The sequence below is a fragment of the Chelonia mydas genome, chromosome 1, assembly GCF_015237465.2.
Source record: "Chelonia mydas isolate rCheMyd1 chromosome 1, rCheMyd1.pri.v2, whole genome shotgun sequence".
Lineage (NCBI taxonomy): Eukaryota > Metazoa > Chordata > Testudines > Cheloniidae > Chelonia > Chelonia mydas.
The window spans coordinates 39,563,642-39,577,446 of record NC_057849.1 but is presented as its reverse complement, the minus strand read 5'-3'; the positions used below and the strand labels follow the sequence as shown (position 1 = coordinate 39,577,446).

General features: G+C 34.9%; 1 protein-coding gene across 5 annotated transcripts in view; it reads left to right on the top strand.

Annotated features, from left to right (window-relative positions):
- PSPC1 (paraspeckle component 1) overlaps window positions 1-13,805 on the top strand; it is a 93,556-nt gene that overhangs the window by 48,702 nt on the left and 31,049 nt on the right. For 2 of the 5 annotated variants that reach the window (XM_027821574.3, XM_037890642.2), the window contains one exon: window positions 2,390-5,317. The exons of the other annotated variants lie outside the window; for them this stretch is intronic. In XM_027821574.3, coding sequence (XP_027677375.2) covers window positions 2,390-2,575 — 186 coding nt within the window. In that variant the 3' untranslated portion in view covers window positions 2,576-5,317. Of the gene's footprint in view, window positions 1-2,389; window positions 5,318-13,805 lie in introns of those variants that run through there. 5 annotated transcript variants of the gene reach the window in all.

Sequence of the window (13,805 nt, the reverse complement as noted above, 5' to 3'; positions counted from 1 at the left end):
GCCCATCTGGGCTAATAGCCATTGATTGACCTATCCTCTATGAACATATCTTTTTCTTTTTTGAACCCTGTTATACCTTCACAACATCCTCTGGCAAAGATACTGTCTCCTGGAAATGGCTCACTTCCTTCTCCATGGGACAGATCAGCCTAAAAGCTAGTGAAGAGAGTAGATGCTGTCATCAAGGTAACAGACTGTTGCTGGTAACTACTGTACTGATTAAATGGGCCTTTCATGCATTTGCCAAAGTTTTGGCTTCATTGTGCTCACTGAAGTCAGCTTCTCCAAACTGGTTTCTTAAAGAGGGAGCGCAAAGGAGAAAAAAAGTATATTAACTATTGCAGTGATCCAGCAAAACTGTTGAACACTGAAAAAGTCCTTATTCTGCTTGCTCAGCTTACCTCTGGAACACACCCTTAGGGTTGCATAAGATCAGAAACTGAAGGCAGGTATGGAAAAAGACAAGATTTTATTTTAAGTGTATTTAAAAATAATCCCCTAACTCTCCTCCCCCCCCCCCACCCTCCCATGGTAATGTCAAATATTGACACTTCAAAAGTGCTGGATATAATGACACGTCAGTTTGACCAGCCTAAAGTTGAAGATTAAAACTGCTGACATTTAGAAGGAAATGGAAGGTTAAAGAGCAGAATAAGTGGATGATATGCTCATCTGGCCCTCTAATTTTAATAATTCCTTTTTTGGCTTTGCTCAGACATTTATTTTTGTGTTATGTGGTGAAAGGAATGTAGCTGGCTAATCCTTGTGTTCTTCTCAAAGGACTGTAATATAGAGTATTTGTCATTTGGTGGGTACAAGAAAACAGAGAATGGGGGATGGAGAGAGGGGAATCCAGTTTTCATTTTCAACTTCAGATGGACATGCACCTAGAATTTTTTTTTAAGTGCAGGTGATATCAGCATCTTGTTATTAATGTAGACATACAACCATAATTTCATTTAAAATAAAACACCTCACTTTGGCTTCCGTAAATCTTGGACAGCCATATTTTCTTCATACACAACCAAATTTGAGATCCAGATTGTCATTGAAGAAATCACTTTAAAATGTCCTAGCTTGGCTCAGACCTTTACCATAGATACTTAATAGTCATAGTTCATTTTTCAGTCTAGAAGTAGAAACTCTAATTAAAATACCCATCATTAGCTTATGACTATCTGAAAATTAGACCAGCAGTAAGTTATATTATTAGGAGTATGGGAACCTTGCATTTAGACAAGCCATTCTTTCATGTCTGGGTATATTCAGTGTTGGCAGATTTGAGTTGATTAGAAACAAGATTTTATTAAAAGTACTTTCTTATATTTTAAAATTAAATACCTGTGTAAATAATTATCTCCCAAAAATTACCTAGAAGGGGGAAAAAAAGGAGCACTGCAGCATTAAGAATTAGGGGCTAGATTTTCAGAAGTGGTTAGCACCCAAAATCTGGCCACTTCATTTAGGTGTCTAAAGGGGCTGAGCTCTGACCCAATATGTAGCAGTACATATTATATCCACATTGTATTTAGATAAAACTTTTAAAATGTTAGCGACTAGAGCCCTTATCTTGCAAATGCTTATGTTTGTTTAAATTAGAGTACTTAGATGTGTAAGTATTTGCATAATTGGGGCCTAAGAGAAGACTTTTAAAGGAGGATTATGGTACCCACATCTGTATTAGTTTATATTTAACTTTTAATATGGTTCAGGGAGCGAAATAAAATATGTGGCCTAGAACACTAATCTGATTTGTATCTTACATCTGTATTTCAAGTTGGGCTACATTTAAATCTGTCTGAAGAAACGTAGATGTATAATATTCTCTGATGGGAGAAACTTTATTCCTTGAGTCAATAAACTTTGGAAACATTGAAGCTATAACTCACAATCTCATTTTTTTTCTACTTTGACAATGCTTCAGTTTCTGAACAAGCTAGTGAATAGAGGAGCATTGAAATACGGGAAGAGTCGCATAAAATGTTTGCTTCCTGTCTTCTAATAGGCTAAAAAATGTTTTTACGTTTACATGGAGAATAAGTACGGCTTTGTGGAGAGGCAAGCTTTAGAGTGTAAATTTTAAATTATATACTCTATAAAAGTGGTTGCTGATACAATCTGAGTGGGATGCAGCTCTTTAGTATTTATTTCATGTACCTTTGTTTTAATTTTACAAAGTTGGAGCATAGTGTTTAATAAGCTTTTATTTTCAGCTCCTTTTTGAATAATAACTAATTTAATTGCTCCTTTCTTCCTTCTATGTATGATCCTGATTCTGCTGGACTATCTGCCGAACTTCATGACAACACCACTTGGGGTTTTGCCATTTTTGTTATAATTTACATTTGGCGCATTCCAAATGGACTTAATATTCATTGTATGTTGTTAGCATAATGAGAGATTCCCACAAGGAGGCCCATCACAGATGGGTTCACCTCTGGTTAGTAGAACAGGCTCCGAAACCCCTCAGCCGCCAATGAGTGGTGTAGGTGCCGTGAGTGGTGGACCTGGTGGCTTTGGTAGAGGAAATCCAGGGGGCAACTTTGAAGGACCTAACAAACGTCGCAGATATTAAAACTTTCTTTCATTCCTTACTGTTTAGAAAATTCAGTACAAATATCCGGTGGTATGCCTTTATAATTTTTAGCTGTTATCTGGAAAGCAGTTTTATTGTTAATGTAGTCTTTAAAACAATTTATTTTGTAATTCCTAAACTTTTTTGTATTCCATCTTAGGCTATGTAGTGTAGAGCAGAAATGATGTGCATCATTATGTAAGTCAGCTGTGTTTGTGACTTCTGCGAAATATCAATGTGTGACCATGCTGTAAAACTTGTGCAGTTATTTGATCACAATAAAATATAAAACAAATTACTTTAAAGGATTTTGGAAATGTTATTACAAATACTAATGAATTTTAAGTTTAATTGTAAACAGCTTCATTTTCATTCATCTTATTACTTAGGAATTCCCACCTTAAGTGTGAAGAAAATTCCATACTTAACTGCAATTGTGTGGAAATAGAACTGTGAGTTTCAGTACGTGTCAGGAATACTTGTTATAACAAGCGATTGAAGCTAATGCAACTTTTGAATGGTATCCCATTATCTATAAACCCTTAATGATCTGTAAAAAATACTGTTAACCTGTTTCTCACCTTCCTGTACAAACTTAGTCACAATAGGATTGTCAACAAAATATGTTCTGTGTTGAATTTTTCAAATAAATATTTTGAACCTTGGAAAATAACTTCTTACAGAAAGTAAATCTTCACCTGTGCTTATTCATTCATAAAACGCAACAAATGGTATTAAGGATATTTTACACAAAATAAGGTTTTATAAAAATTAAGTTGTCATTTCTGTGCATTTGTGAAATATGGTGAGCATTAGCGAATAGTATTAAAGTATCCTGTTATAACAGATAATGGTGCATTATTTACACCTAGTTTATTTAAGGCCTTTTATCAAGTTACACACTGGGCAGATGTGTGTCTCCTTCTAGCAGCTGGTCCATATAGCAAATATTTATTTACCAATGGCTTGTAAAAAGACACTATATCAGTGACTTTCCCATGTTTATTTCAGAGAGGGAAATCATCTTTGTTTTTCCAATTTATTATTGCAATTACTGGCATTTGCCTCTGGTGTAGAATCAAGTATTTTTTATTTAGAAATAACTAAATATTAATACCAGTTATTCTAGATTTTGAAATGAATAATTACAATTTGATCATTTAATTAAATGTATTCTGGATAAAAATGATTTATTGAAGTGTAAGACTTAAAACCCCACTTCCAGCACAAGTACCCAAGAGCAAGTAATGAGACAGAATTATTGGGAAAGTCTGTTATGATAAACAACTTGTTTTTGTGGAAATCCACTTCTGTAAATGATGGAAGAGATGGAATGACCTATTAGATTATCTAATCCTCTGTAAAGGCAAGTGGGTCTAAACCTTGGCTGCCTTGCACTTTTTTGTCACTTTCACCTGTGCAAAAATGGTATAAAATGCTACCATTTTGATTTGGGATGATTTGCACCCATTTTGCACAGGTAGAACTGACTACATGGGGATTTATGTACACAAGTTGCACTGGTTTAAAGGTATGATGTTACACAGATTAAGTTAAACACCCTTAATTGAAGATCATATCTTTTAGATAAATCAGTGCAAATTCTGTGTGTAGACCAGGCCAAGGACACAAGGCAGCTGATAATTGGGCCCAAAGGCTGTATGTCATGTTAAACTTTCGATATAGAGGTGTGGTGATCTTGTTGAATTTCTTTCTAAATAAATGGATAGCCATTTAAAATTAGAAGTAGTGCCAGGAATTGAAAAATACTTTTGTGCACACCATGTTATTGAATTGCTTAAGGGAGATATTAACTGCCACAAACATAACACAAAAATCAAGAATACTGCTCAGCAAATTTACAGCTGTGTAATTTGTGACCACTATAGCTAAATCCATTAGCAACATCCTTTCTCTTAGGCTATTGCTGTATTTTGTCTAACAGCACAAACTTGATTGTTTCTTACAGTTTGCTGTGCAAAACAATTAGTTTGGTTAAAAGTTTGGTATATTTTTGTTGCATGCTACAAATTGCAAAAAAGAATACCCATTCTTAAAAGTAAGCTGCACCCAATTTACTGAGCATATTATCCTTAAACTTAATACAGTGAGAAACATTACTACTTGTCCTTGTATTAAGTGTAAAAGCTTTCCTACTTGGCACTCAGTCTTGTCAGAAAATGACATTTGTAACAATGCTATTGTGGGGGACCAATGTTGGAGATTAACTTTATCCCATCCTTTCAGGCTGCATTAGTTGAAGATGGCAAATTTTGCCTAAAGATTAAGAAATATATTATTTTTACATTTAAGCTGGCCAATGATAAATTTTTCCAGTGTGTGTTTAAATTTATAATTTGAATGAGAGGCATAATGAGATCTTCATCAATTGATAAAGATCCAAGAGTGTTTTTTTTTCTTTTTTTTTTCCTAGTAGGGGGTTTCATTCTGAGTGTCCTGGCCAAATCCTTATGTATTAGTCAGGCTTATGTATGGCCATCATAACTGTAGTATCCGAACATCTTCCAGAAGCATATTAAGCAGTGTAACAAGAATCTGTCATGTGGTTCTTTCTTTTTTCCTTCTTCCACATGGAGAAATTGTCTTTTTTCAATATATGGTGTTACACTGATTAGCAAAAGTTAGTTCAAAGAAGTACACCTTGGATTTAGAAATGAGGTTTATGGTACATTTTAATTCCTGTGGGAGTTAGTTCCAGTGTCTTGAACTGGTCCCCCCCCCCCCAAAAAAAGTCTCCTGCACACCCGTGTGGTGGGTAGTTCCATGGTGCCGCAGGAGTAGAGCTGTTGTCTGCTGTATGTGTGCCCGAACAGTAGTGATCTTATGTGAACTTTTAGATATTCTGGTCCAAAACCATTGGCTGCCTTAAAAATAACATAGATCTTGAATTTGACACATTATTCTATGAGAAGCCATCTTAGAGAACAGAACATAGGTTTGAAGCGTGTGCGGTTCCTGGGTTGTTGAGACAGGCTGGCACATTCTGTGCCAGCTGGAACTTCCTAAATGCTGCCTGCTTCATGCCCAGGAAGGTATCATTCTGTAGTCCTTTGGGAAGGTGGTAAAAGCAGGTATAACTAAGGCCAGCTGTAAAGTGGGAGTCCTAAAGTATTTCAAATGGTAAGTAGAGATGGCTAAGGCTGCTGGTATGTTGACTACTGCCTGTCGTGCCTATCAGTATTGTCTCATTGTTTCCTTTTACTCCCATGTCTATTCGTCTATCGTCCTTTGTGTTATACTTAGATTGTAAGCTTTGGGAGCAGGGACTGTCATTTTGTTCTGTGTTTTTGCAACACAATGGGGTCCTGCTTCATGACTATGGCTCCTAGGCTCTACGGTAATATAAACAATAGATAGTAGTAGTATATATTTTTATTCTGTAAAGGAAATGAGAATTTATGTAATTCATATAATAGTTGTCTACTGTAATGCCTTTGAGTTATACATGAGGAATCAGAAAGATGTTCCTGAAATTTCTTCCCAAAGTGACTTAGTTTTTGTGAGACAGTTTATCTTCCTGTAGTGTCGTCCAGAGGTTTGAACAGCATTAACGTTCTATTTAAACAAGTCACAAAACTTGGTAGAAACTACCACACTTTTCATTTTGATAGAATACAACAAACTTGAGAGATTTTGCATTTTGGAGTCATTGAAAGCTGTTCTCTGTACTATTGTGCTGAAAACTTTTATAGTAATATTTAATTTTCTGCTTTGGAAAGAAAAGGAAAGATAGCATCCATGCAGAAGAGGACACAGTACATGTACAGGATTTAGAAGAAATATGTCAATTCTTATTGTAACACAATTTTTTCCCAACTATCACAGGCCTGGATGCATGATGATGTGTGGCATGCAGATGCCTCATTTGAGTCTCAGTTACTTTGGTTTAAGGAGGACTGTCTGGCTTACATATTACGACTTTGATTTTCACTTTTGAGTTCATTACTATTTAGTACCTAGCTGCCCAGATTTCTGGTTCTTAGAAAAAACAATTTTTTTATTTGGAAATTAATTTTTGTGATTCAGATCCACTCTGCTGGATTTCTCACAAAACAAAATATTTAGAAGAACATCCTGAAGACCTGTCCAGATGAGTGAAAGTTCCTGAACGTGCAGTGCTTTTTTTATTGGCTACATGTCTTTCAGACAGAAGAGATCCAGTCGGACATAGAGATGCAATAAAAGTTGAAACCAAATTTTCTAAACGACAGACCTTTTCTCCTTCTCTTATTTACCATTTTGAATATTGTACTAATAATGTACTAAGAACGTGTCCTCCTGAATATAATACAAGCCTTGTAATAAGATCAAGTAATCTGAATAGGACTTAAAAATATTTAGTATTTACATAGTTCACTAACATAATTACTTAACTCATTATAACATATACTGTTTTGTCAGCCCTACTCTTAAAGGTATTTTTCTATATAGTTCACTGTTCTCCCTTACCCAATCTTCACTTTTATTTCTTAATCTTCTTCCTGGCTTGAAAAAATAGAACCATTTTAATTGGCATTTCAGTTGGTTTCAAATAGTTTTTGTGAAGCACTGCTTTCTTAAATAATTCTTGTATTCTAACTGGAAATAACCTCAGGAGTTGTAAGAGGCACAACAGTAACTTCGTGAGATAGAAAGTCCATTGTTAAGACACGTGCTCCATACTTGCAAAAATAATGCACTTTTTTAGAAGGTGTGTGCTCATCTGACTCCTGCTACATAATGCAAGAGCTAGGTAAGATGTGATATTACTGTGATTTGCCTGTGATGGGGAATGGGAAAATTTTGCGTAATGAGCAGTTCTAGGAAAGCAACTTTTTTATACAACTGTTCTACTATGTATGTTACGTTTATACAGCAAGGTGAATGAAAATTTCTTTGAAATCCTGTTTTCACATTTTAAACCGTGAAGTAGGCTTCTGAGTCACAAAGCGAAATAAGCGTCTTGTATCTTCTTTCTAGGCTACCAACTATCATATGTTACCTTTATAGCAAATGTCTCAGAGACTTTTCATTATTTAGATTCAATCATTTTTACTAAAATCCATTTGAAATGATATATATATACAAATGTAACAGAGAATTGCATAAAGAAACTTGCAGTATTATTTAAACTTGTCTATAACTTGTATTGAATGTTTAATTTTGATTCCTGTGACTCTCAACATAAATGATACTTATCTTTTATGGATATTTTTAATAGCAGGTAATGTCTTCTCACCAATGCATTGTGCTGATATGAAGAATTAAAGCATAAGTTTATCAGTAGATTTTTTTTCTATAAAACATCTATAATCTTAAAAGCCTCACTTCAGCTATATAAATTTCAGAGCTTCATTTTACTTCTGTGACAGTCCATGAGATGTGATACTTTTACCATGATTAATCAATCCATGATGAACTTTTAACTAGTAAAACTTCTGTTGTAACTTTCTTAAATATAATAAACTGAATTTTTAATTTTGTCATAAACAATACTTATGAATACATTCTGAACATATGGAAAGAAACCTTTACTATAGATACATCTTTCATCTGCATTTTCAAGAGGATAGATTTAATAGGTCTTCTCCATCTTAAATGTACTTTTATCTACAGTAAAAGTTAAAATCAGATTTAAAGTTTATATTTTAAAGCATTTTTTATGTTCCTGTTTTATAGAATGGTTCTACATTTGAGTCATGCAGCATTAAACAGCTGGTTGACGTGAGGAAAACTCCCTTTCTGTCTTTTGTGCTGTCCCATTAATTAGAACAAAATGCTGCTGTAATCTCTAGCAGTAATCAGAACAAACATAACCTTGGTATTTCATGCACACACATCTGAGCGTTAATATATTTTTGACTTTCTTTGCTGGTGCATAGTGAATGTATTGATCTAAAAACTTCTAACTGTGCCTAATTGTTTTAGTGCTTTCATGTCTAACTCTTTTAGATCTGACCACTGTCAGAAGACAGGATACTGGGTTAGATGGACCATTGGTCTGACTCCGTATGGATGTTCTTGTGTAGTACATTGCTGTGTAATTTGATTCCTTCGTTGACTGAGAGTACTTATTCTGCTATCCTGCTGGATGTGGGGCATAAGTGTTGCATTTTTTAAAAAAATGCACTGAATATGGGGTGGTGGTGTTGCCCCGATGAAAAAGGTTGAATATCTGAGAATAACATAAGCACAAACAGTTGTGTGTAAACTGTAAAAAGTGGAAAATAAACAAACATGCAATGAAAATAAAGCAAGACTGTGGTTTAATTTTGTATTTATATCAAATGTACCACCATATACTTTTTGAAGTTTGTCATACATGGAAGTTTATAGGGGAAAAAATTGAACCAATTGCTGTCAGGGATACTGGAAAGAATGTACGTTTGAGTTACTTTTCCTGTTAGTGTCTAAAATACTTGGTTACATTTAAAAAAAAAAGTTCATCTTTGTGTGCATTGTCAGGAAATATCAAGAAAAGTACTAGATACAGAGTAATTGAAACCAATTAAATATCTTAAAATGATTTTGCTGTGAAACAAATAGTGAAATTTCTTGCACATCACTCTTAAGGGACTGGTGGGTCAGACTCAGTTTCATGGCTGAATATTTTTTGCCCACAAGAGTAGCAAAAGATTCAAAAAATGTAATTTGAACCCTTTCACTGTTATGTCCAAATGGTATAGAATATGACTCTCCCTACTGACTTTATTATAGTTGAAAAAATGTAAACAGGATGGGGTACAAGAATATAACTTGGCAGTTAACAAATTTTAAATCTAGGTACTGAATAGAGCTGGAATGTTTCGGGGCCAGGGTCTGCAAATGCCCAAGCCCACTCTTCAGCCTATAAATTCTAATCATATGGTTAAAAGGGAAACTAGAATATTATTTCAAGTGAGGATGTTTAAAAGAGGCAAACTAAAGTTAAGTAAAAGTTCAGCTTTCTGTGTACCCATACATGTTTACCAGTTAACCTAGGTAGCAGAGAAAATGTGTTATCAATAGTCTGAGCCATAGAAGATTTAAAAAAGAAACATGAATGTTCATTATAAAATAAAAAGAACAGGAGTACTTGTGGCACCTTAGAGACTAACAAATTTATTTGAGCATAAGCTTTCGTGAGCTATAGCTCACTTCATCGGATGCATTCAGTGGAAAATACAGTGGGGAGATTTATATACACAGAGAACATGAAATAATGGGTGTTACCATACAGACTGTAATGAGAGTGATCACTTAAGGTGAGCTGCCATTAGCAGGTTTCAGAGTAACAGCAGTGTTAGTCTGTATTCGCGAAAAGAAGAGTACTAGTGGCACCTTAGAGACTAACCAATTTATTTGAGCATAAGCTTTCGTGAGCTACAGCTCACTTCATCGGATACATTCCAGCAGGAGAGTGGTGATCACTTAAGGTGAGCTATTATCAGCAGGAGAGCGGGGGGGGGGGGTCTCCTGCTGATAATAGCTCTCTTTACAGTGTGTATGGTAACACCCATTGTTTCATGTTCTCTGCGTATATAAATCTCCCCACTGTATTTTCCACCGAATACATCCGATGAAGTGAGCTGTAGCTCACGAAAGCTTATGCTCAAATAAAGTGGTTAGTCTCTAAGGTGCCACAAGTACTCCTTTTCTTTTTGCAAATACAGACTAACACGGCTGCTACTCTGAAACCGGTCATTAGAGACTAACAAAATTATTAGAGCATAAGCTTCCGTGGGCTACAGCTCACTTCATCGGATGCATAGAATGGAACATACAGTAAGATATATTTTTATGTGTATATATACAGATAAGTTGGAAGTTACCATACAAACTATGAGAGGCTAATTAGTTAAGATGAGCTATTATCAGCAGGAGAAAAAAACTTTTGTAGTGATAATCAAGATGGCCCATTTAGACAGTTGACAAGAAGGTGTGAGGATACTTAACTTAAGGAAATAGAGTCAATATGTGTAATGACCCAGCCACTCCCAGTCTCTATTCAAACCCAAGTTAATGTATCTTGTTTGCATATTAATTCAAGCTCAGCAGTTTCTCCTTGGAGTCTTATGCTCAAATAAATTGGTTAGTCTCTAAGGTGCCACAAGTACTCCTTTTCTCCTTGGAGTCTGTTTTTGAAGCTTTTAATATGCAAACTAGATACCATTAACTTGGGTTTGAATAGAGACCAGGAGTGGCTGGGTCATTACACATATTGACTCTATTTCCTTAAGTTAAGTATCCTCACACCTTCTTGTCAGCTGTCTAAATGGGCCATCTTGATTATCACTACAAAAGTTTTTTTTTCTCCTGCTGATAACTCATCTTAACTAATTAGCCTCTCACAGTTTGAATGGTAACTTCCAACTTACTCTCTGTGTGTGTGTGTGTGTGTGTGTATATATATATATATACACACATATCTTACTATATGTTCCATTCTATGCATCCGTTGAAGTGGGCTGTAGCCCACAAAAGCTTATGCTCTAATACATTTGTTTCATCTCTAAGGTGCCACAGGTACTCCTGTTCTTTTTGCGGATACAGACTAACGTGGCTGCTACTCTGAAACCTGTCATTATAAAATAAGTTATTTCTGTGGCTAATTATCCTTACTCATTTTGTGCTCCCCACTATGCCTGCTCCCTTGATTTTCTTAGTATCCATACTGGCTATATTAATTCTTTGATTAGTGAATATTAATATTTCCACTGGGGTTAAAAAGATACATGTTTGACTGGCATATTTTAATCAGACTGTTGGATCTTGGTGGTCCAATAGTCCATATGATTATTGTTTTAGATTATTTTATTTCCCAGGGAGTTAAATCAGGCATTTTACTTATAAACATCTCAAATGTCTGTAACCACCCTCTGCAGCACTATCTGCATCCGCCATCCACATTGTTACTTCCCTCCTCTTTTTCTTTAGTACGTCGCATTTTTAAAAAAGATATTCTCTGGCTGGAATTGTGCTGCTGACGAGCCTAGATATTTGTCTAGCATAAAATTGAAAGAGTTCTATGTAAACCACCTACTTCACTGTCAAAATGTAGTTCCAATATAGTTCCAAACATAAGTGGCCTCTTAAACTGTTAGTACATGTGCTTCATGTAAAGATTTTTCTGTTAATTAGAAATGATTAAGCAGCATTGATGTCTAAAATCTAAATATTCATGGATCCAGCCTAGCTAGCATGAGTGAGCTGCTTGTCAGATATTACTAATTTTTATTTGTTGGTAGATCGTCCATCTGGTTGTGACTGAAACTGTAAGGAAGCTGTTTTCAGTCATAGGTAAGAAGCTTTGCCTGTAAGTGTCCTCTGTCCGCAGTAAATAAATATTTCATGAGTAACTGCCACCTTTGTGTGTGAATCTTTTTCTGGTTCAGCATCTTGTGCAATAGGAACTATGAAAATAAATAAATATTCATTGCTATCATGTCCTGTTTAAGTGTCTTTTCAGTACTATCAGGCAAATACTTGGCTTAGAAGTGAGTGGATGAGAAATGAGTTGGGAGCTTCAGTCACATTCTTCATCTTCAAACGTCCACATTACAGAAAAATCATAAGTGGTACTGTTAATGTCAGTCTCAGCAGAGGTCAAGAATTAAAGGCGTGGAGAGTTAATTAACTAACCTATAAATGGTCTCTCCAGATTTTGCTTGTGTGCTAGCTGTGGGAGGAAGCTTGCCTGTTTACTGCCTGCATTTTTATTCTGTCTGTGGAAAAAATGAGAGCTTTGGTATTCAAAGTTCGCAATATATTATTTGTCAAGAATGCTGAAATTCATGTGAAATATTTTTTTGTGTAAGAAATATAGTAATGGTAACAAATGAATGATTAATAGACTCCAGGCCAGAAGGGACCATTATGATCATGTAGTCTGACATGATATGTATGTAATCACTTAGGGGGATAAAGTATATAACAGATAAGATACAATTTAAAGCAGAAACATTGAAAGGAAGAAGAGAACTGAGTATAATATGAAGCAGTAGTTTTATGTCCTCTATTTTTGATGCAATTTAGACTTCAGACTCCTAGAATTTACTGCATTATCTGTAACTGTTCAGCATCTGAACCTGTTTGGAATAACCAGTGCTGTTCCAAGTAATACAAATATTTTTGATCTAGTGTTGGGGAATGTGATTTTTCACTTTTCAAAGTACAATATTTAGAGATCAGAAATCTAATTTATAAGAGAATTACAATGGTATATCAACATGTAAATTATTACAATCACATTAACAGATGTTCATATTTTAAGTATTTTGATTTACAGTAATGAAAGTGATATACAATTTAACTTCATGTTGGCATGAGCTGTGAATATGCAGAACCTTTATAATGTCGGTTTACTGTTGCCTTACGTCCATCTGATGTCTCTGATTTTCTGTTCGCATTTTTGCGTTAATACAATTTCAGCACAATTAACTGATATACACTGTGTGCCGTGTACATACATCCTACCCACCCATAGCTTTGAATGCTAATGCACCAGTGTGGGATCAGTTTGTTAGAGCATTTATTTCAACCTTCCTACTAGGACTTACTGTACTAATAACTATGAGGTTTTTATTGCTAAACTTGCTTTCCTTTTTCCTTTGAACAATGTAAATGTTTTATGGATGTTGAACCTATTGCACATGAGGATGGATAAAACATTGATTATTTAAAAAATCAGATTTGTATTTAAATTGGATTTTTTTAAATTAAATTTATACAGATTTTAAAAAGCCACCTATTTAAAATTAAATTTAAAGTTGACAACTTACGTTAAGGCTTAAACTTCTTATAATTTGGTATTTAAATTGAATACCAAAAATAATATTAAGCAGTACATGTTTGCTTCCATGTTTTAAAGAAAGACCACTGAATTCATTGCCTAAGCGTCTGGAACCAGAGTTTTTCCAGTGCTAAACCAGTGTTTGACAGCTGTAGCTTCTTCTGCAGAATATTTTCTTCATTTATTCAATTAGTTCAGTTCAATGACTAGTTCATTCAAAGCTAAGAAATGAGTTGGGAGTTGAAAAAAGAAGGAAAGCTTGTTTTCAATTTCCAATCTCTGAATAGATATTAGGTGTGAAAGGATGAGATCTAGTGCTAAAATCTTGGACAGGGTGACCAGAAACAATCAGAAAAGGAGTACTTGTGGCACCTTAGAGACTAACCAATTTATTTGAGCATGAGCTTTCGTGAGCTACAGCTCACTGCTCACTTCTCACTTCATCCGATGAAGTGAGCT